Raw genomic sequence first — 24483 nt, 5'->3', positions numbered from 1 at the left:
ATTCTTGGAAACAAATCACATCAGCCTTCCAGGAAAAGGATGAGATTTTTGATCAATTCCCTCTTTCTTATGTTGATTAGAGTGCGCCTTCCACATAAAGATAAATACTATTTTCCCGGGGGATCAGTTTCTTTGCACATGTCTAGAACTCATTGACCATCATTTGATCATTGTTTTTTACACTCAGAGAGGAAGTCCCAAATATACAACAAGAAATTTCTCAACGTTACATCACAATTTCAGCCAACTCTTCAATATTACCATCAATATCACCACTAAACAGGTGACTCCTCGCAAGGTAAGCTTCCAGCCCTGTGACAGCTTCAAAGGCTAAAAAATCCCTCTTTGCTGCACAAAAGAGCATTGACAGAGGAAGAGGCTACTTTGAAGGCAGAGATCTTTATGGAGTACGAAGAACTAATCAAAAATGAGGAATGTGCTTGGAGACAAAGTTCTAGAATTGTGGTTGAAGGAAGGAGATAACAATACAAAATTCTTCCATAATTCTGCAAATTCCCATAAAAGAAGCAACCATATTGACCAATTGGAAGAAGAGGGAAAGATCATCACAGAACCAGACAGAGTAAGGAGGAAATTATCAAGTTTTATGAGAAAATGTATACTGAAACATAAAGTTGGAGACCTGACGGAAATTTAGTGAATTGTCCTTCAATATCAGAGGAAGAAAGATCACAAGTACAGGCCAAATTTGAGGAGCAGGAAGTTTATAAATGCTTGAAGTTATGTGTAATTGATAAAGCCCCAGGACCTGATAGTTACACTATGGGTTTTTTCATCAAATGTTGGGAAATTCTTAAGCATGACATCATGGCGGCCTTCCATAATTTCTATGAGCAGGAAATGCTTGAGAAGAGTTTCAATGCTACCTATATTACCTTGACCCCAAAGAAGAAAGGAGCAAAGGAACTTAAAGACTTCAGACCAATAAGCTTGATAGGCAGTTTCTATGACAACTTGTCTAAAGTTTTAACAGAAAGAATCAAAAGGGCGATGTACAAGCTGGTAGACTCCCAACAGATGGCTTTCATCAAAGGAAGAAAAATCATGGATGCGGTCTTAATAGCAAATGAAGCAATAGACTCTAGAGTGGGTCAAAAGAAACCAGGCATCCTATGCAAACTGGACACCGAGAAAGCTTATGATCATGTTAACTGGGGGTTCCTTCTCAATATACTCAGGAAAATGGGATTTGGAGAAAAGTGGATTAGATGGATACGGTTTTGCATCTCAACAGTAAAGTTTTCTGTCCTCATTAACGGTGCTCCCGAAGGCCTTTTTGAAGCCCAAAGAGGAATCAGACATGGGGATCCTTTATCTCCATTCCTCTTTATTCGTGCCATGGAGGGACTTAATAACATGATCAAGACAGCTAAAACAAATAGGCGGATCGCAGGATTTGAAGTGTCCACAAACAATGAGAAGAGTTTGGAGGTAACACATCTCCAATATGCAGATGACACTTTGATTTTTTGTGATGCAGATGAGGAACAACTAAAATACCCTAGGGTAATTCTGGTGCTTTTTGAAGGTATGTCAGGTCTTCACATCAATGGGGAAAGAGCCATTTATATCCCATAAACATGGTCTCCAATATGGAGCTCTTGGCCTCAGTGCTAGAAGGCGAGGTGGGAGCACTACCTGCTATCTACCTGGGGATGCCATTGGGAGCAAAATCACAGTACAAAGAAATCAAGAATTCTGTCTTGGAGAGATGTGAGAAGAAGTTGGTCAGATGGAAAGCACAATATTTATCAAAGGGGGCAGGCTCACTCTGATAATGCAGTCTTGGATGCCCTTCCTACGTACATGCTAACTTTGTTTCCAATACCTGCAGGAGTAGGAGTAGTATAGAGATTGGATAAACTAAGAATGGATTTTTTCTGGCAAGGAAACAAGAAAAGAAAGGGATACCATCTGGTAAAATGGCAAGTTATGATCACAGGAAAAAAACGAGGATTAGGCATCAAAAACTTGAAGAACCAAAGCAAGGCTCTAAAGCTGAAATGGTTGTGGAGATATGCTCATGAACCACACTCAATGTGGAACAAGGTGATTAAACTGAAGTACGGAGAGATGGATTCATGGGTCACCAAGGAAGCAACCAATCACTATGGTGTTACTGTTTGGAGATCAATTAGGAACTGGTGGCCTTTCCTAAGGAATCATACTACTATAAGAGTACACAATGGTGTCAGGACACAATTCTGGAAAGATAGATGGCTTGGTAATCAAAATTTGTCAGAGATCTTCCCTAACATCTTTGACTTAGCACTGCATAAAGACAGAACAGTGGCTGAAATGTGGTCTCCCCAAGGTTGGGGTCTATCTATCAGAAGGAACTTAAATGAATGGGAAGTTTGTAGATTAGTTGAATTCTTTAAAAGGTTGGAATCATTTCAAGGTTTGAAGGAAGGGGAGGACTGCCTACGGTGGACAGAGCACAACAAAGGAAGATACAAAGTGAGCTCAGATTACAAGGTCGTGATCAGGACTCCTCTAACCCTCAATTGGCCTTGGAGACAAATCTGGATAACCAAAATTCCACACAAGGTGGCATGCTTCACTTGGCTTCTAGCAAAGGAGGCAGTACTATCACATGAGAATCTGAGGAAACGAAACAACATTATGGTGACACATTGTTGTTTATGTGGGGAGGCAGCTGAGACAGTTAGACATTCGTTCTTACATTGCAAAACCACTGAACAACTGTGGAAGATTTTCATCAATCTCAGAGGCATTCAATGGACAATGCCTACCATGATTGTTGACACTCTCTCAAGATGGGAGGATGCAGGAATTGAGGCAAAGAACAGAAGTTATTGGAGGACAATTCCAGCATGCATCTGGTGGACCATTTGGAGAGAAAGGAATGCTAGAAGCTTTGAGGATAGAAGTAGATCCCTACAGATGATCAAAACAGATTGTATTTTGTTATTATGTTTTTGGTGTGCAAAGAGTTCCCCTGTAGATGCAGAAGCAATCCTAGAAGTATTAGAATCATCTATTTCAAAAAAAAAAAAAAAGTATTAGAATCATGCTAGGCTTGCTGTTTTTGTTCCTAGATTTTCATACGTTTTTGTAAAGGGGCTTTCAGTACTACATATGTATTGGTTTATAATACAAATCGTTACCTTCTCAAGAAAAAAAAAGAGGCAACACATTATGGAAGTAACCGTATTCTAACTCCAACTTTTTCCACCACCCCCTGCCCACCTCCACCATAAACCACCACAACCAACTGAAAAAATATGAACTGATACGACAACATCTTGTATAATAAGAGTGAATTACTCTAACATTACAACATACTGAAGCAGTGCACAGGATGGACTTCAATCATAATGACTCAAAAACCAACTAATTTCACATGAAGTACAACTTAAAATCTATAATTGAAAAGTGCATAATGTTTCCGATATCAAAATTTAAGAAAAAACATGAATGCTCAATTAACTCTGAGAACATTTGATAATTCTACAGTTTTTTTTAAAAAAAACAACATTTCAGAATTTTGAGAGAGATTCTGACCCGCAACAGTTTTGACAGATTTGTTGAAGGAGGAGGGGGGAAGGGAAAGGTGGAAGGTGTAGAGGAGGAAGGGTGGGGAAGAAGAAGAGGAAGAGGAAGACGGGGGGGGGGTGGGGGGTTCAAAGAAAAAAAGGGAGAGGATAACGACAGGTGTAGAAAGAAAAAGGGGAGGGGGATCGAAAGAATACACTGGCTCAAACACGGAGACAAAAATACCAAGTATTTTCACAGGATGGCTACAGCTCATAAAAGATTCAACACCATTGATAAGCTGATGGTTGAAGGGGTTACAGTAACAGATTCAGAAGAAATTAAAGGAACCATAATCAGTTACTATCAAAATCTTTACAGAGAAACAGAACAATGGAGGCCAGAATTTAAAGTACAGGGAGCAGAATGCATTACACAAGAGGAAAATGTATGGCTGCAGAGGCAATTTGAGGAAGAGGAAGTTTTGAATTGCATAAAAGCATGTACTAGTTATAAGGCCCCCGGACCAGATGGCTTTCCTTAAGTTTTTTCCAAAAAAAGACATGAAATAGAGAAGAGTCTCAACGTCACCTATGTGGCTCTAATCCCAAAAAAGACAGGAGCTTTGGAACTTAGGGATTTCAGACCCATCAGTCTCATTAGTGGAGTTTACAAGGTTTTTGGCAAGCTGTTGGCAGAGAGATTAAAGAAAGTGATAAGCAAATTAGTGAATAATCACCAAATGGCCTTCATTCAAGGAAGACAAATTATGGATGCCGCAAGTGACTGTGTAGACTCGAGGATTAAAGGAGAGATCCCAGGAATCATGTGCAAGCTTGATGTAGAAAAGGCATATGATCATGTCAATTGGGAGTTTCTACTTAATATACTGAGGCAGATGGGGCTTGAGACAAATGGCTTAAATGGATAGGATTTTGCATCAAAACTGTCAGGTTCTCCATACTTGTTAATGGAGAACCTGCTGGTTTTTTTCCTTCTGAGAGAGGTTTACGACAGGGAGACCCTCTCTCGCCATTCCTTTTTATTTTAGCTATGGAGGGTCTTAACAGTATGATTAGAGTGGCCAATCAGAAGGACTGCATAAAGGGTTTCAACATTGGTAATCAGTCAGGGGTCAATTTGCAGATAAGTCACCTTTTATATGCAGATGACACACTAATATTTTGCGATGCAAAGGCTGAACAAGTTAGTTACATTAGAGTTGTTTTGGTGATTTTTGAGGCCGTCTCCGGACTGGCTGTGAACTGGGGGAAAAGCAGCATCTTCCAAGTCAAGGAAGTGGCAAATATTCAGATGTTGGCAAGCATCTTGCAATGCAAGATAGAGCACTTACCAACTACTTACCTGGGAATGCCTTTGGGGAATAATCATAAGGAGCTGGTGATTTGGGACGGAATCATTGAGAAGACGAGAAGAGGTTGGCTAATTGGAAGACAAACTATCTATCTCTGGGAGGAAGAGTCACTCTGATCAATTCGGTCCTAGATGCGTTGCCTACATATGTTAATGTCTCTTTTCCCTCTACCAGCAAAGGTAGAAGAGAGGTTGGATAAATTGAGGCGGGATTTCCTATAGTCGGGGAACAAAGAAGAAAAAAAAATACACTTCAGTTAAATGGCAGACAGCCTTACTAAGCAAGAAGACAGGGGGTCTTGGCATAAAAAATCTGAGGGTCCAGAACAAAAGTCTACTTTCTAAATGGCTTTGGAGATTTGTGGTTGAAGATCAGGCATTATGGAGAAGAGCAATTCTCAACAAGTATGGGCAGACCGAGGAGTGGATGTCTAATGTAGTAGATAGCACATATGGGGTATCAGTTTGGAGATCAATCAGAAATTTATAGGATAGTCTAAAGAAGAATTTGGTGGTCAAGGTGGGAGAGGGCAACAAAGTATTTTTTGGGAAGGACAAGTGGATTGGACAAGAGTGTCTAAACACGGTTTTCCCTGATCTCTTCTCGTTCTGCACCAATCCTGAGGCTAAAATTTCTGAGATTTGGTCCCCTCAGGGATGGAACCTCACCTTCAGGAGAAATCTAAATGATTGGGAAGTGGATAGAATTGCTGAACTGCTACTCAAATTGGGTGAATTCACGGGCCTTACTACGGAAGCAGATGGTATAAGATGGAAACATGACTCTGATGTGAAGTTCTCTGTACGTAGACTGTATAGGAGAGAGGTCATGACTCACTCTGGGGGAATTCATGGTCCATGGAAACAAATATGGGAGGGCAACACTCCAACCAGGGTGAAATGCTTCACCTGGTTGGTCACCAGAAGGGCATGTCTCACTCAGGAGAAACTCAGAAAAAGAGGCTTCCAGATTGTCTCCAAATGTTTTTTTTGTCATGAGAAGGAAGAAACGAACAACCACTTATTCCTACACTGTAGGGTTACTGTTCAGGTGTGACGCATGGTCTACAGCATTTCTGATGCCAGAACATACTGCTGATCTTTTGAGCTGCTGGATGAGGAGGGGGGGAGCAAGACATAAAACAAATGGTGGTCTATAGTACCAGCTTGTGTCTGGTGGGCTATTTGGAGAGAAAGAAATCTTAGGTGTCATGAGAATATTACTAACACTATGCAGAAAGTTAAAGAAAATTACATGTTGATTTTTTGGTGTAAAGAAGAGGGTATAGAAGTAGCAGAACAGTTGGTAGATTTCCTAGGATCAATGTAATTATGGTTTTAGCTTGTAATTTTTTGGAGGTAGCCAGCATACCCTTAATGCTGAAGAATACAACTTTAACTTAATTAAAAAAAATAAAATACTGGTACTTGAATGAAATTCGAAGAGTAAGGGGATAAGCTAAGCTTTAGCCCAATGTTTGTAGAAGTAACAAAGGCCAGGATAATATTATTGGTAGGCCGGAAACTACTCTGAGCTATTTTTCCCCAGCACCTCTTTGCTCCTGATACAGTGATACTAGAGATCAGACAAAGATGTCTAGCCCCAAAAGAATGGACAAGCAAAAATCCACTTTGTTTTCGACAAGTAACAATTTGATACCTCTTCTTTTTGGGTTGGGGTAGAGAAGGGGAGGTCGTACTTCAAAGATAGATCATGATTGACAGAGACAAAGTTGTAAGCCTTTTACTTTTCTTTTGCAACACATTTTTAGCCTTTTCCCCAAATACAAAACCACTGACCCTACTAGTCACATACTGTCGGAAAGTCCTTGACCTTTTTTCATAATTTTTTGTAGCTCATCGAGCATCTAGGGTGGCAAGTTGTACTATGGACTGCTCATATCTTGATATACCTTTTAAGCACCTCCATACCTTTTCAGAATAAGCAGTTCATAGTACAACTTGCCACCCTAGATGCTAGATGAGCTACAAAATAATGAAAAAAGGTCAAGGAAGTTTCGACAGTATGTGACGAGTAGGGCTGGTGGTTTTATATTTGAGGAAAAAGCTAAAAGTATCTATAAAAATGTGTTGTAAAAGAAAATATCTATATCTATATCTATATATCACCAAAATAAGGTTCTGCAGAGGATAGCGTCATTGTTAATTACCCAAAAGGTGGAATGACTGGAGCACCAGGCACAAACGCACGTCGAGGACGGAATCCAGCATAAGGATTAAATCGCCCTCCTCGAAATTGATTCATACCAGGAACATTTGTCCGCTTGGCAGATACCTATACATAACAAAAGAACATAGTAGTAGAAGGTCTAGAAGGTGAAACAGAGTCGGTAAATCATCAAGATGATTGTTATGGACCTTCAACTTCCGCCCGAGAAGCTCTGATTCGTTCAGCAGAAGTGCATTCTTAACAGACTCCCTTTCAAAGAACTCCACATACGCAAAGCCTTTTGGCTGGCCAAACTTGTCGGTCAGGATAGTTACCCTGTTAACAGTGCCACACACTTGAAAGTGCTGCTGCAATTCCCCAGGCTTGCAAGCATAATCAACCTGAAGTTGAAATGCAAAAAAATAACACAAAACAAAAAAACAATTCAAGTGACAGTTACGCTAAGCATTTTCACAAGAGATGGGTCAGCATTTTTTTTGTGGGATGGGGGTCTTTGGCTGGCCTCATTTCAGATAGTGTTACAAGTATCAAACCACATCCAAAGACTAACAATGAGGGGTGCCTTAAATGTCTTTTACTAATACAATATGGTGTTACTTTGGTAATACGTGCAGGGAACAATATCTTGTTATTTTGCTAGTTCGTGATTTAATGTGAGGTTAGCTCTATCAATACAGCAACTCAACCTAGCGGCAAAATGCAGCAACTAAACCCATAAATGGAACATCCAGACCGAGCAACCTATGAAGCTTCCCTATCCTGTCATGTATTTCTGAACAAACTTATCCCAAGTATACATTCTTCTGCACACAACCAATTGCAAGCTAAGGCTACAAGAGCAAAGCTGAGAAAGTAAAACAGAAAACAACAGTAAAAAAGCAACGAACCAATTTTCTGGGTCCATAATGAAAAAAAAATAATCTAAAAGTACAGCAATTAGACAACTGATACGCAAAATAAGTTTTGTTCTAGAAAGTTGAACACTATTATTGCTTTCTAGGTGAGTTCATGTTAAAGTTGCGTCTACAGTGTTGAAGAACAAAAAATAATATAAAATAGAAGGGGGCAAAAACTACAGGCAACAAATTTTTGAGCAATAAAGCAATCTGCAGTTACATTGGATTAAAATGTGAAAGCAAATAAACAGATAAGGCTGAATGATAAATTAATTCCTGTCAGTGATTAACACAATACAAGTCTTATGAAGAGCAGGATGATGCAATTAGTAGAAACATGTCACGTAGGGAAAAACAAATTAACATGTTGAGGTAAAGGCGACAAATCTCACATTACCGACATATATGGATCGCGAATCCACCTCCTCCTTTTCATCCTGAGTAGAAGAAGCAGTTGGATCTGCACATAAGCACAATTATGAACAACCAAATACCCCATAAGCGGTCTATCACCTTGCTTACATTTAAGACAAGAAATCACATAAGATTGTTTGAATTTCCCTTGTTTTCTGGGAGGATGGGTTTGCTATCAAAGGAAAAGATTCCTCACACACACAAAGAAAGACACTCTCATAAAAAACAGAAGTCCAAAACCTAAGATAACTTAAACGCATTCACTCCTCTTCTAAGTGTCAGATAATTGAGAGACCTTCTGAAGCACCCTAAAGTTTCACTCACGTTATAAAAAAGCTACCATTAACTTGTGTTTCTTTCTCTCTCTTTATATTATATATATACACACACACGTACCTAGTGTAGTCCGGGGAGAGTGGTGTGAACGCAGCCCTACCCCTCTCTTGAAGTTAGAAAGGGGTAAGGCTGTGTATATGAGAAATTCAGTATTATTGGAAGTCAATATTTTGTTGCTTAATGTGACGAGTACCTGTAGGCAATGCGTTATCCCTCGTGGGTGAAACATTGTTTCTATATATAGAGGCACAGAGTGATCACAACTAGAAGCAGTTGAGTCTGACTATAGAAAAGAACAGACAAATATGAGGAAACTAGTATGCTACTACGCTCTTAAGATTTTTCATCGTTTTCTTCTTCTCGAGGTTTAACACCTGCTCTACTGCTGTGATGAAAGAGTAAATGTTATTTTTAAATCCATCACAACGGTAGAGCAGATATTAAACCTCGAGAAGAAGAAAACAATGAAAAAACTTAAGAGCGTAGCAACAGACTAGTTTAATTATCTTTGTTATTCTTTTCTTCCTATAGTCAGATTCAAAGACTCAACGGCTTCTAGCTACGATCACTCTATGCCTCTATAGATAGAAACAATGCTTCACCCTTGAGGGGATAACCCATTGCCTAACAGTACTCGTCACGTAAAGCAACAAAATACTGACTTCCAATAATATTGAATTTCTCATATAATCATCATGAAACTAGTGACAAATTAATATCATTAGTTATAATAAAAGGGTCCTCCTTTTCCCCATTTTCCTAATTTTAATGGACAGCTAATGCAAGCCAAATGTGTCACTTATTGTCAACCACCATTTGGTCTAATTCAGTTTCTTCGAGAACCCAATTGATTTTTAGCCAATTTCACACTTACACTCGACCAGAATCACATTTTATCTACAAGAAACAGATGAGTAATCAACTATAACCAAATTCATGGGCCAAATAATAGTATTTTTTTCCTTTGACAAGTTAAATGACAAGCTAGTCTGTCCAACAAGAAATAAGTACCTAAAAGTATTATCATACAAGGATGTTCTAGATCTAGAAAATCATTATGATCACAGGAAGGACATAGCAAACACAAAAAAGTAGAAAGGTAAAAAGAAATCGGAGAAAATGACAAGCTACAGTGTGTCCAAGAAAAAATTAGTAACTAAAGGAATTTCTAAAAGTGGATGAGATCTAGACAATCATCTCGATTACAGGATGGATATAGCTAGCAGAAAGAGGAACAAACAAACAACCATTGTCACCTAGAAATAGATTTCTTTTTCTACATATATCTGAGATTAAAAGGACAGAGCGCAAAAAGGGAAAGAAAAAAAGCTCACTCTTAGGTGCTGGAATCGGCCACAAAGATCGCCTAGGTTCAAAGCAGCGAACTTCTCCAGTCATCTTCCTTCAAGATACCTTGTCTTAATGGTGATTGGAGGAACAGATGAAGAAAGCCAACCTAGAGAAGAAGATTTAGCTTAACCCAGAAGAAAATCTAATTTAAATAGGGGACAGAAATGAAGATGTAACGGCGGAACCTTTTAGAAGAAAAATCTAACTTCTCCGAAGAAGACAAGTGGTCAAATCCATTTAGCAATAGAAAGGAGACAAATCGAAATTAATTAGGTACGAAAGCTCCAAAGAATATCAAGGACACACGAGAAAATTGCAATAAACACTTATTAATTCAAATAGATAACTTATGTACCGGAAGATAAACTAGGGATTTATGTAAAGAGATTCACACTAATGTATTTCACATTAGCCAAATAATAACGGAGAAATGGAATCCCTGTACACAAATGACAATTTTTCAACAAATGCAAGAATAAATAGTCCCTCCATTGAAATGCAGGAGAAAATCTGAAACTAGTTATTGTAAAAATTTCATAGCAATGATGGTGCTAACTAGATCTACCTGGTCAGGAATCATGAGTCCCAAACAACAAAAATTGCAGTTTTGGCATTCGTCTAATGGTATCCCGTATCTCATTTAGATAATCCCAAGTTTGAGAAGAAAAGAACTCTGAGTTTCGTAGTAAGAAGCAACTAAAACAAACTTCATGACAAGAAAGATTTGAAAAACTCGATCATAGATACAACCCCTCAGACTCCTGGAAATTGGGTAAAAGAACGTCTAGAAACACTCTAAACTTGCAATAGAAAGAGAGTCTAATCTGAAGCTACGTGGAATTTATTCTCAATTAGGAAAGAAGATCAAGCATTAATGAGGAAAGCCACTCTTTTCATTTGTTTCTATAAGAAATTCTAGAGATCTAAAATGATGGAACCAAAGCAAAATAATCATTTCTTACACTGGTAACATTGTATTTCAGTCAGTACTCCTAAGTACTGAAAAACCATATCTACAAAAAGAAGAAAAAGATTTAAAGTCCTTCCAATGCTAAACCAGGAACTAGATGGCCCTAAACCAAAGAAAATAATCTTAGTACATCTTATAGATTGATTAGGAAAATACTTAATATAGTAGCATTAGGAAGTAGAAACACACTTCTCCAACCATGTAACTCTTTTTTGTGAAGATCTAAGCACATATATCACTTGACTAATAAAAAGACCAAGAAAAGGTAACCTAAAATGATCCTTCCAGCAGCATTTAGCCAGATGTTTCGGTTGAAAAGACTTTTGAAGGTGAAACAGACACATGCCATTTGGGATAAGAGAAAGCTGTTGTTGTACAACGTCCTTTGTTTGCTCTTTTCACGTTTCAAGCAATAATTATATTCTTTTATACTGGACATATTTTTGCAACTACAGAGCTTTCTCCTGATGGAGTCATTGATATGCCTCTCTTTAATAGCATCAGAAGCTGGTTAACACCTTGAGGTTTGGGAATAAAATTAATCAACACCCATATTGAGCTTCTAAATTATGGTGATCACATTATCAGAACCAAAAATGTTTCTGCCCATAATTGATTCTCTCATAGGTTCCTAAGGAGAATTCCAGAATAACATGCATAATCAAATCGATTTTTCTGTTGCATTCAACAAATCCAACTAAAAGAAAGATAAATCCAACAAAAAATTTAACTGCAAATTTCACATTTGACAAAACTCTTGTCATAAGAAAAGATGTCAATGATGACGTATTACTGACACCCGACGTGGACTCATCATTATCTTGTCTTCCATTTCTACTATAAATACTATTTATTAGCTAACAATTGGTATCAGAGTTGTATCTGTGTGTGCTGTGTGGTTACTCTGGTACCAATTTGTTAAATTTGACAAAATTTTATATGAACTAGTGTGAATATTTGGAAGGAAGATAATTTTTCATTGGCACAAAATGTCAAGGTATTGAACTTGTAGTAGAAATTTTGGAAAACCATTAATCTTGACATTTGCATTCTAGTGATATCATTGATGACATTAAGAGGAAGAATTCATTTCCTATAAATATGTAGTTAGTTGTTCATTTCTGACACATTTCTCACTTGCCTTCTCATTTTTTAAGGCATTTGAGTCATCTTTCTGCCTTTTAGTATTTCACTTGTATTCTTATGGACTCAAATAAATTTTGGTTGATTACTAGGCAAAAAAAAAAACTTTGCGAACTTCGTTAATTTTTTTGCATTTTTATTATGGTCTCATTAACTATTTATTAGCTGCCTTCCAATATAGCAGTTGTGATTCATCACACTCTAAAGATTCGACTTTGCAACAAGAATGACAATACATGTTAGATAAAAACAACTAGGTTCCAACTTAGGTCATGTACCATTGATAGATTCAAAAAATGATATGTAAGATCTGAGCAACATCATGACACTGTGTGTTTGGTCATGGTGGAAAATACTCTTCCCATTTATCATAGATGATAGGCAAATATTCCTAAACTTGGACCACATTGGAGAAGCTAATCCTTCATTTTTCATCAAAATTTGAAGTTCACAAGTTAATATGGTGATTGGAATAACTTCTTCACTCCATTGATAACCCTAGAAGAGGTGACAAGTAGGCTGCATCCTTCATGTTTTGGTTACTTGGTTTCAGGAAAAAAAAAATATTTTTTACTATAAATTTGATCCCAGAGAACCTAACAAAAATGTGTGGTTGAACTCTCACAAAACTTAAGCACTATATTTTCTGACATAAGAAAGAAATTACAGGTCATTGATAGTGCTTGAGACTTGGGCAGCACTCTAAAATTCGATAAAAAAAATCACACTCTTAATATGATTTCAAAAATGCATTTGCCAAATAGGGAACTGCAACACTAATTCTGAAAATGAAATCATGGGGTGCAAAATGTATTACCTTAATTCATGAATCTATTGGTTGGATGTCTGTGTTATGAGTAAAAGAATCCGTCTTTCCTGCTAAAACCAAATTTTTACCAAGTCATTAACTTTGTTAGAAAGATCAAGTAATATATCTAACCCTGAAATACGAAAACATAACAAGAGGGAGCATGCAGCAACAAGCTTAGACAACGTTTTCACGGTTAGAGAAAAGTAAAAGACGAGAGAAAATACTTTCTCTTTCTTTGATCAACAGAAGCATTCCTTAGGTCAGTTTTAGCAAGACCAAATCCAGGAGGGATGGCATACTTCATCAGAAAAGAGCTGCAGCTGTAACAGGTGTAGGAGCAGGAGGTGGAGGGGCTGCAGGGGCTACACTTGATGGTAGTGATGCAGGAGGAGCAGAACTTGGTTCAATTGCAGCCTCAGGAAGAGGCAGTGGATAAATATGCTTCAAACAGTTATTTATGTAGTTCTTCCAGAAGCAAAATTACTGCCTATGTGCTACTTCCTACTAATTGTTCCAAACATGTAAATTGGATCTTATCACAGATTTATGTGCCTGAACTCTAGGTTGGCAAACATAGTGCAATAGACGATAAAAAGTGAAATGAGATGAGAAGTCCTTGGGGCAAGGATTAACCTGGACAAGACGATCAAATAATTATAAGTTTTCTATCTAGATATAATTTTATATCTAGAAACTATGAGTAAGTTAAGAAAGTGAAATAAGGCTAATGGCTAAGAGCCTAAGACAATGAAGTAACATGTATCATAAAGTGCTTTGGCTGCATGTTTTGTCCATGAAAAGTGAAACCGTGTGAACACAAAGTGAGACGAACTTTCTTTATTGTGGCTGACAATCTTGACTCTTAACTAACTAAAGGGAATGGCAAAAGTGGAGAAGGAAACCAGAACACATAATATAACTTTTTACCTTGTTGGCGGTATGCACCATTGCATTAAGAAATGATGGATTTTGGAGAAGCTCAAGAAAGAACAGGCAGTGTGGAAACCTGTGTTGACATCAAAAAAGGGAAGAGAAACACAGTTAGTAGTTACCTATAGTCAACAGCAAACAGAGAAGGAACAAGGACCATCAACCAAATAAAGCATAAAATCCAACTACATCTAAAAAGTTACGTAATAAACTTTATGTACTCAACTCGTTGCCAGTATTGAAGGTATTTCAAGTACCCAATTAAATTTTAATCTTCAAAATATCTATTCTAAGCCAAATCAGCATCAATACAAAGTCAAGCACAAAAAATAAATCACAAAGGAATAGGAAAATTGAAGCTTTTGCACCCAAATTTGACTTGTATCCTATTGAAACACATTGCATTTCACACACTTAAAACATAATGAAGAAGAATGAACCATCCAACAACATATATAACATAAAACTAACAATAATCGGTCTTTTGAGAAATACTCAGAAATTATTATGTTTAAATAGCTGAAGGGAATAGATAGATACAGTGAATATAAGTTGGGATAGCGAGGCATTGAATGAATTTCGAGTTCCAGTAAGAAACGCTGGCGCCCATCATCCGGATCTTTATAGCCACTTTTCTGCCTGCAAATTGAAACAGAAAAAACAATTGATGATTCTGGGATTGGGAAGATGCAGATTCATTTGAGGAAACATTAGATATTGCATACATGATTCATGGGTGTCTGGATTTGATGTAGAATCCATTTGATAAACCCTAACTGAATCTCCTTGTTCTCAACTCTCTTTTGCAGTTCCCACACACGAAATATCTGAAAATTTCTAATGCATATGCCAAAGGAAAATACTTTCCAAATATTTTTTTGGGTGTTTGACTATAAATTTTTGTAAAAGATATTTGACTTTTAAAAAAAATATATATAATTAATATTTACATTTTACAAGTTCTAAAATTTATTAAAATATTCATAAATTGAGATTATCTTTTCATTTTATAATATTAATAAACTAGAAATGAAATCTAGTCCAAAAATATATATCATATACGGTGTTTTATAAAATATTAAAGTTTAGATTAATTTTTTAAAAAATTCCAAAGAACTTTGGAATGTTTGTAAGTAATAACAAATTTCATGAGCGAACGTTATTTCTCAATTTTTTCTTAAGTTTTCCCAAATATATTTGTGACCAAAGAAATCTTAGAATACAATGTTAATATATATTACAGGAAATAGTTTATAATACATATCACACATATAATACAAATTTAATTAATGGATAATGTATTTATCACACACTTCAAAACACTTGCAATATATTGTATTAATTTTTTGTGAAACAAGCATAATATATTTTAAAACACTAATAATACATGCATAATTCACTTTTTAAATGATGCATATTTATTTTAGTATTGATATAAAAGATAATAAATAAAATATACCACTAAGAACAATAACTACTTGTTAAAAATATTCACCCAAATAATTTTACCTTTTCTTAATGGGTTGAGGGTTGGGCCGAACACCCATTTCTCCTACCCAACCCGCCCCTTAATCCAATCTACTAAACTATGGCTCTACTCATAAAAGTACTAACTCGACCCCAACCTAGTAGGGCCACACTTCAATGGGCCAAATTGATTCGCGGTCTAGCCTTGTTCACACCATTACATGACAAATATAATATAGGAAAAATAACTTAAATACACAACTTTAATTTTTATATTCTCCAATTTTCCCTACTTTTTTTGATCGGAGGTTCAGTTCTGAAACATTTTGATGAAAGAAATTAGAGGAACAAAGTGTTTTTCTCATATTTACTGGAGAGCCCGTGCAAACACATGCTCAATATGTGTTACTCTATTTATCTCAATTTTATACCGCATGGATGGAATTAGGAGAGTCAACTAAATTGTTATATGATTTTTAAATATTTTGAATTATTAATTATTGAGATTTATAGTACTTTTAGCTTAATTTTCAGATAATACATGTGGCACTAATAGAATTCGAGAGTCAATTCGATTTTTTTGCCTTTTAAATATTATAAGTTGATAATTATTCTGATTAATGATATTTTTTATGAAAATTTTTAAATATTTAGCTAATTAAAAAAATACAAACAAATAAGTCAAGAATTCTTTTAAGAACACCTGAATGGATTTGAGCTCCACCAAATGCGTCTCAGTACCTGCCAAATGTTACCCCTTTCAATATTATGTAACCACATGTGTTTTAGTGTCATTGTAATTTAAGTTTCTACCTTGTTTTATAGCCAGTCATGTTATTGAATCTTATTTAAAATAACCCAGCTAACTTTACATGTCAAAGAAGACATGTTGACCTGCTACCTGCTTTGGCATGTAAACTCCCTCTTATAATACACAATTTTCAAATAATTAAAAAAAATACAAACAAATAACTCAAGAATTTTTTTGAAATCACCTAAATGAATTTGAGCTCCAGCAAATGCATCTCAGTAGCTGCCAAATCTTACCTTTTTCAAGATTCTGTAACCACCTCTGTTTTAGTGACATTATCATTTAAGTTTCTAACTTGTTTTTAAGCCAATCATGTTATTTAATTTTATTTAAAATCACCAAACTACCTTACATGCCAAAGTAGACATGTTGACCCACTGCCTGCTTTGGCATGTAAACTCCATCTTATAGTATAGTTCTTTTTTTTTTTTTTTGATAAAGTTAAAGTTGTATTCTTCAGCATTAAGGGTATGCTGGCTACCTCCAAAAAGTTACAAGCTAGAACCATAATTACATTGATCCTAGGAAATCTACCATCTTATAGTATAGGTAAATAAATAAAATTTGTATTTTATAAGTTATTCTAATTCTATTTTTATTAAAAAAAATAGATTACAGATGTCATTATTTCATTTGACCATCTGATATCAGCAAAGAGTGAGTCTCAAGCGGGTGATCTCACAGATAGATGTTCATGATACAAATTTCTATCAAGAAAAGGTGTCTAATGATCACTAGCACATTTAAAGTGTCTATCTGACCGTGGTGCCAACTTCGGGTGTCTATCCATTGTTACTCCTTTAAATCTAGTATATCTCTGTATCGCTTTAAAGATCATTGAAATACTCGATCTAAATAGACACACTGATTGCAGCATGATGTTATGGTTTCCTGATATGGATCTGGTTATGGGGCACTGTAGTATGAAACCGAATGTTTTCTTCCTACAACCTATGGCGTTGGTTCGTTAGAGAGAACCTGCAATCTCTTGAGTTTGAAGTACTCAAAGACTTAGTAAGTTTCTGCTTTTTCATTTCCTCAGACACACAATAGTTTAAGTACAACACTTACAAAATAACTACCTCTACAAACTAGGACATGACTTCCTAACTTAACTGAAATAAAAAACTGCACTATTACATGAAAATAACAGTACTATTACAGAAAATTAACTACTACTGAAAAGAAAGAATTACTGTTGTAACTATTGGATAACTAAGGAGTGATAACACATGATTGGAGGATATTTTCTAAAAGTTTTTCACATTAGGAAATGAAAAAAGTGAAAGTGGGAAACGAGTGTCACCTAATTCCTTAATCTGCACCCCAGCTAGCAGCACAGCTGGTACATAAGCCTCCAGTGGATCAAGCTGTTTCCTAGTTATCAAAACAAAAATTAAAATAATAAAATGAACACGACAACTCAATTTAAAGACTAAACAAAATCGCAAAGTATCGCAGGCTTATAAAACTAAAGTGAGAACACATATGACAATGACTTGAGCAAAAGATAATTTTACCAATCACAGTAGCTAAGTAAAGCAGATTGGCAGATGTGAAGTTAGGAAGACAGGGTGATGGAAATTAATGAAGATTGCGGAACATTATGGCACAGAGTCACCTGACATCACTAAGTTATACAAGCTATTTGAGCCTATGTTCTGACATGAATACCAATAGTTGTGAAAACACAAAAAGTTGGCAATCCTGTAATTCACTTGAGGAAAGAACAAAAACTGTTTTTTTCTGATGTGGGGACAAAATTTTGCCACATACAAGTTTCATCTTTGCTAGCAGGCAACAACGCTTTGAACCCAAAGCTTAGCACATTTTAAATAGTCAACGCCACTTGGGAAATTAGTTTACTTCACAAAGCAGATTGCCCAAGATAAATTTGACTTGAGAATTGAGAGGGGCACAGAAGAAAGAAAATAAATTAACTTCATTCAAATTGCGGGCTAAATGAAACCAGGGAAAACTTGCTTGAACTAAATAAAATCACTATCGATGCTTCGCCTCTTTCATTATCATACTAAAAAGATACCTTCTTTTTTATTTTATTTTCACTAAAATATTCCTAGTGCAAACTACTTTAATAAAAAAAAAGACCCAAGTGCAAACTCAAGTCATTAAATACATCATCAAATTTATTATTATTAAATAAAACCAGATAACTCTATTGGGCTGGAACTGACTAACGCACATGGCATGGTGAGGAATGGACACTATGCGACAGGGTACAATTAAAAAAGTAAGTTTTGTGAAGATCAACCCGCCGGAGAGGTATCCTCAGAAAAGAGAGAAGGACCATGCTGAAGACAAGGTAAAGGACCAACCCCGATGACGTGGACAAAGAGACAAAGGGAACAAAGACAGTTACATTCTGGTACAGATGCACAATCAGAGAGAAATTGGTCACATCAGAGGATGGAATGAGTTGTACAATGCGATCAATAAAGTTTGGAAGCTTCATCCCAGTAAGATTTCATTAATTGTTCAGGATAAAGGAGAGGACTCCAACTCTTCATCCTCTATCCAACTGGAGCCATATGGGGGTGAACAAACGGTACTCAACTGGCAGCCTGCTAGCTACAATTATCTGAAGCTGGTACTTCATCTGGCAGAGAAAAAAGATTATGAGGGCAATAGGAGTGTGAAGGAAGATTAGACACTAAGACGCTATCCTATGTTCCTCCTAGCTCTAAGGATGGTAATAGTGTGTTGTATAGGGGTGAAGAGGAGTGGAAGTTGAGTTTCAGAAGACTTTAAATGATTGGGAAATCGATAGGCTAGCAAGCTTTTTCAGAACTTTAGAACAGCTCAAAGGAACATCAACTGAGGTAGATTGCTTCATATGGCTAAGAAATAAGCAGAACAAAAGCAGCATACAGAGTATTCACAACCTCAAACAATTAGAGTGGTACTTGGACTGGGAAGATCATCTGGAGGGTTGAGATCCCCCACAAAGTTGCATGCTTCTCTTGGTTACTAGCTAGAGAAGCTGTACTCACACAAGATAAACTCATGAGGATAGGTTTCAATTTTTGCTCAAGGTGTTTCCTATGCGGTAAGGAAGTAGAGACAATCTCTCATATCTCTTTCTTCATTGCAGCTGGACTGATCAGTTGTGGAAGATTTTTATTAACTTGAGACGCATTAGCTGGACTATGCTGGGAAGAGTATCTGAGGTACTGATATGTTGGGCCAGTGATACCAATCCCTCCAACTAGAAAGAGAGATGGAAAATTTCCCAGCTTGCATTTGGTGGACTGTGTGGGAAGAAAGAAACCAAGTGTGTTTTGAAGACAGCCATTAGGACTCAGACACCATTTGTGTAGTTTGTTATTAATACACAAACATGTTACATGTTCAAAGAAAAATCCCCCTTTGGATCACGCTACCACGGATTCCGGTGGCCTATTGGTCTAATGAAGTATTGAGTAAGGTTGCGAGTGACACTGGGAAACCCCTCTCACTGACAGTTTCACTGCTTCAATGGCACGAAAATCATACGCTAGAGTACTAGTTGAAGCTGATCATGGCCACTCTTGGAGTCTATTGAAGTAATGATACCAACTGGATCTTTTCATAATTGAGTATGATTGGCATCCAAAACTTTGTTCAAAGTGTATGAATTATGATATTTGTCCAAAAAGTTGAAGCATGCTGGAATTCTGAAGTGGAAGCACAGGAAGAGCCTAAGCCCTAGGAAGTCAACAAGATGAGGCCCAGGAACCGAAAACCTAACAACCTAGATATAACTGGAAAACAAAAAGGTGTAGCCTCCCGAAGTTCTACAAATAGAGGAGCATGTGAAATGTGAAGGATGCAAATGGCTATGAAGCTCTTCAAGATGTGAGCATCACTCACACTGGAGACCCGAGGGATACCCATCTCCCTCGGTGATTATCACCATATGGAACATACGAAAGCTTAGCCAACCTTTGAAAGAGAAGAGTTGAAGCTCTTTCTGCAGAGAAAAGATAAAAGATAGAAATTATGGGAGTAATTGAAACTAGAACTAAAATGCAAAAGTCTGGGAATATACTGACTGCAAACATTCTCTCAACTACCCTATGGCTTTTCATAATAGGGTATGACTACTATGGAGGGTTCATATACAAGTGTAGGTACTGGTGGTTCATCAACAATATACTCTTCTTTTTTCTTTTTTCTTTTTGAAATAGGTAAGTTTGTATTCTTCAGCATTAAGGATATGCTGGCCACCACCAAAAAGTTAAATTACAGACTCCCTATCAGATCTATAATCTGATCAGTATCTTCTATACATAATTGTTTACACCAAAAGAGTAAAGATACAACACAATTCCATTTGACTTTATGAATGGGATTGGACCTATCTTTGAAACATCTGGCATTTCTCTCCCTCCATACTGACCACCATATACATGAGGGAATCAATCTCCACCATCTCTTTGCCTCTTACTTCCCCCTATTCTGATCCAGCAACAAAGAAGGTCTGGTGTATGCTCAGGCATGGCCTAGCTATAGCCAGTATGTTGAGAAACAAATTCCACAACTGAGCAGTGTACTTGCAGTGCAAAAAAAGGTGCTTGTTTGTCTCCTTAGTCACCATACACAGAAAACACCTAGAAACCAATTGTCTCTTTCTTTACTCATTCTAGTGTCTGATGCAAATGATACTTTTTCAATCTACCTAACTATTTTCTATGCCAAGAAAGGAAGTCAGAATAGAGAGGAGTTGTGGAGGGACATAATTCAAATTGGGAGTGACGTCTAGAAGGCTTGGTATGTGGGGACTTTTTTTTTTGAGAAGGTAAAAACTTGTATTCTGTTTCTAAAAGAACAGAATCCTGCCACAACAAGTTACAGGTTTCCTAATTACAATTGAGGAGGAGTATCCAGAAGATCTTCAACCATTTTAACAAAAACTTACAAAGATCTTAAGACATCCATAATTGATTCTAGATCTTCCCTATACTCCTGTTTACACCAAAAATGAAACAGAACTAAGCATTTCATCTTCATCTTCTGGATATTGTTGCTCTTGTTCTGATAGCACCTGAGGTTTCTTTCTGTCCAAGCAGCTCATCTATGTAGGGACTTTAACAATGCTTTGGCTACTGAATACAGAACTGGATCCCATGTTGTGCCAGGAGAGAATCAAGCTTTTCAGGGTTGCTTTGACACTTAGCAGTTAACAGCTTTAAGACAAACCGGGAGACACTTCACTTTTAGCAATAGACATGAAGATGGGATTAGAGTATACTCCAAACTAGACTGGGCATTGGGCAACTTTAAGTGGACAGTGGAGGCATGTGGAGGTTGAGTTTTTGAGCCCAGGAGTATCTGAACACTCACCAATCCAAATCCAAGTGAACACAAAACGGCCCTCCTGACCAAAATCATTCAGATTACTCAAAATTGTTTTAGAGCACCCTGAGTTTGAAGGAATTCTAACAACTATTTGGAATAGAAGGTACACTAATACAAGAATGTTTCAATTGTGAAGTAAAAGTATTGAAAATTGGACCGAAGGATCTTAATGTGTAGTCATCTTTTTTTTTTTCCCTTTTCAAGCCGCCTCTCAAAGAAGAAGCTATGGCGAAGCTTGATGATGATGAAGACATGGAAAAGTCAAAAGGAAAAAGATGGAACAAGAACAAAGAACAGCGAAAACAAATTGAGAGTAATAGATCCAAGGATTGCATAAAGAGTTGGAGGAAAAACGTGGAGAAACTGAATGGTTTGGGGAATCCCCAAAATTATAGACATCTGAAGAAGGTTGTTGAGTCGCTTGGGACTATGTGTTGTAGATAGGTCAAATACATGGCAAGAAGGTTTAATGAGGTGGGACCAACATCTTTTCATGTTGAAGAAAAATGGATGATAAGGGTTTGCGTGAGTTTTCTCCTTCTGCCTCCCGGCCATGACTGACACCAAGACTGGAAAGTGGAGGGAGAATCTGTATTGGGGTATAACTGACTAACAATTGTGGCATGTGGAGGAATGAACACTTGGCGAAACAGTACGACTAAAAGCGAAGTTTCAAAAAGATCAACCCGTTGGAGAGATCTCCTTGGGAACGAGAGAAGGATCATGCTGATGACAGGGCACAAGACCAGTCCCAAGACGTGGACAAGGAGACAAAGATGACTAAGTGTCAGAGAGGAGAGGTGAGCAGACGAGCCTGTACGGACCTGAGCAATACAAAAGTTATAGTTGGCTCCCCTAACGGCATCACCACGTGGCCCACGATCATTGATCTTAGAAATTTAGGGATTGAATGGGGCTTTTTTATTGGATGATGCCTCACTATTGTAATATATAGATGGTATGTTTCCTCCACTTGTAAGTTCATACAGAATTCTAACAGTACACTATTTTCTTGTGCTCCAAGTTAACGTTGTTCCATTCAGTTCTTAACCTAGAAGCATATTCACCCAAAGATATCACCTATTCAAAAGGCTATTAGTCTCGGATTCATAACCCTCCAATGACATCTTAGTCTCAGCTTTATCTCCTTTACGCTTTTACTCGTTTCATTTCATTTTGTTCGTTAATCCGGCAATATTCAAACTGCTAACCATCGGACCTAAAAAGAGTTAAACCAAGATGCATGCTCTTGACCTCATATAAATTTACATGTACGATTTTACTGGTAAACAATAATCAAGGGAGATTAATAGAGCTAAACATGATACAAAATCTTCCTCATTCAACTACATAGATGTGGCAATCAAACCTAATTCTACCTCTTGATATTATGGTCAACAACTTACAAGTTATAAGAGCGCCCAATAGTATAGGGGACCGAGGATTTAAATGCTTTGGGTGTACCTTTCAATATATATACATATATTAGTGATCTTTCTTTAAAAATTTTCACACAGATTATACACTTTGATGAGTTGGTGTATGTGCACTTCACTGCTTATAAGCTGAACCCACTTCTGTAAATTAGCCATATTTTCATCAACTATATAAAAATTATATAGGTAACCTATTACAAATACCCACAACTTTTGTGCTCACCTTTTCACATACTTGTCAAAAGGGCTAGCTCCTACTGCATCTGCAAATGAAAAAGTTCCAACACAACTTTCTTAAGTCGCTTGTAAGATTTTCCATTAATCCAAAACAAATTTTCAGAAGGACAAGAAAAGTAGACAGACAGAGAGCAATGAATATAACTACAATTTCATTTTTTGCATATATAATACCAATTTCGATCACTATCTCACTTGTATGATAACCTATGGCAGCCAAAAGTGGCTTTAGACATGAGCAGATGATTACAAATGTAATTAGTAAGGCGCACTGCATTAAACAGTGGCGCAGGTTAGCATTGCTAGAATGAAGGGAATCACCTTTAGGTAGAGCTAGCCATTGAAGCAAGACCCCAAGGGCTATGTTGACCAATCGTCTGCTTTCCCGCCTTGTCTCCGGTATTAACACGCAAGTTAAGCAAAAATTGCGGTGATATCTCGCCGGCGACAATGTTCGTCGCGGCGGAGAGCGGAGGAGCCGGGAATTTAAGACGCTGGTGGTAACATGCGCAGGGGTGTACACGGTAATTGTCATCTGATCGGAATGTTTGGCAACAGAGAGGAGCAGTCTAATGATAAGACTTATCCAGTACAACCTCCGAAAATACAATTCTACCCTATTTAATTAGGAAAAAGTGTTTTGGGAGATTTAAACCTCTCGATCTTTTTTTTTTTTAAGGGAAAGATAATAGATTATCTCCGGAAGGAATTAAAGGGTTATATTTATCCTTCGTTAATTTTTTTTTAATATATTTATCTTTATCATTCAATTTTAGGCATATATTTAGTCTTGTACAATTAAGTATTGTATCATCGTTTTCATTAGTTTATGTGGCGCTTACATAGCACCTATGTGGCTTCATGTTTATTATTTTTATTATAAAATTTTATCATATATTTAGTACTCAATACTATCCATTGAGTAAAATCCGATCCAACTAAAATATAGACTCATTAACCTGATTTCAATATCCATTAATTCTAATATCTGTACTCATCATTCTTGTGACACTTCATATAAGAGAGAAAAGTCATTCTATTATTTTTTTCGTGCACTAATTTAATTTATGTTATCTAAATGTTTTGGATCCATATGAATGAGGTATTTAAGAAAATTGTCCCATGAAGCACTCTCTGAATTCATTCCAGGACCGATGCACTTGGACAACAACATATTTGTTGTGAAGAGTTAATTCATTCCAGGACCGATGCACTTGGACAACAACATATTTGTTGTGAA

At 36.8% G+C, this 24483-nt stretch overlaps 2 protein-coding genes across 6 annotated transcripts in view; both read right to left on the bottom strand.

Moving 5' to 3' along the window:
* Window positions 1-23868, bottom strand: part of LOC107028600 — a 31762-nt gene extending 7894 nt beyond the window's left edge. Inside the window, exons 1-3 of the mRNA XM_015229729.2 lie at window positions 23565-23868; window positions 23230-23269; window positions 17519-17589 (exon numbers count right to left, since the gene is read on the bottom strand). Of these exons, the coding sequence (XP_015085215.1) occupies window positions 17519-17589; window positions 23230-23269; window positions 23565-23778 (325 nt within the window). The 5' untranslated portion in view covers window positions 23779-23868. The remainder of the gene's footprint in view (window positions 1-17518; window positions 17590-23229; window positions 23270-23564) is intronic.
* LOC107028601 (polyadenylate-binding protein 1-like) lies at window positions 3668-14808 on the bottom strand. Of its 5 annotated transcripts, none has more exons than XM_027919006.1 (9): window positions 14660-14808; window positions 14475-14573; window positions 13932-14010; window positions 13229-13637; window positions 13011-13072; window positions 10065-10186; window positions 8373-8440; window positions 7273-7464; window positions 3668-7189 (listed from the first exon to the last, which is right to left on the bottom strand). In XM_027919006.1, the coding sequence occupies exons 6-9, from the start codon at window positions 10126-10128 to the stop codon at window positions 7061-7063; spliced, it is 453 nt and encodes a 150-aa protein (XP_027774807.1). In that variant the 5' UTR covers window positions 10129-10186; window positions 13011-13072; window positions 13229-13637; window positions 13932-14010; window positions 14475-14573; window positions 14660-14808; the 3' UTR covers window positions 3668-7060. The 5 variants fall into 5 exon arrangements, with proteins under 5 accessions (XP_027774807.1, XP_027774806.1, XP_027774805.1 ...); XM_027919005.1 differs by having other exon boundaries at window positions 13011-13069; XM_027919004.1 differs by lacking the exon at window positions 13229-13637 and adding an exon at window positions 10266-10285 and having other exon boundaries at window positions 13011-13069.
* Window positions 23869-24483: the final 615 nt, after the last annotated feature.

The sequence above is a fragment of the Solanum pennellii genome, chromosome 8 (assembly GCF_001406875.1).
Source record: "Solanum pennellii chromosome 8, SPENNV200".
Lineage (NCBI taxonomy): Eukaryota > Viridiplantae > Streptophyta > Magnoliopsida > Solanales > Solanaceae > Solanum > Solanum pennellii.
Note: the sequence above shows the minus strand (reverse complement) of the source record. Positions and strands in the feature narration are given on the sequence as shown.

Coding starts and splice junctions, on each gene's coding strand:
- LOC107028601 (XM_027919006.1), bottom strand. CDS start 10,128: ATGACTGGAGAAGTTCGCTGCTTTGAACCTAGGCGATCTTTGTGGCCG. Junction 8,441..10,064: donor GCCGATTCCAGCACCTAAGA/GTGAGCTTTTTT, acceptor GCTTATGTGCAG/ATCCAACTGCTTCTTCTACT. Junction 7,465..8,372: donor GATCCATATATGTCGGTAAT/GTGAGATTTGTC, acceptor TTTCAACTTCAG/GTTGATTATGCTTGCAAGCC.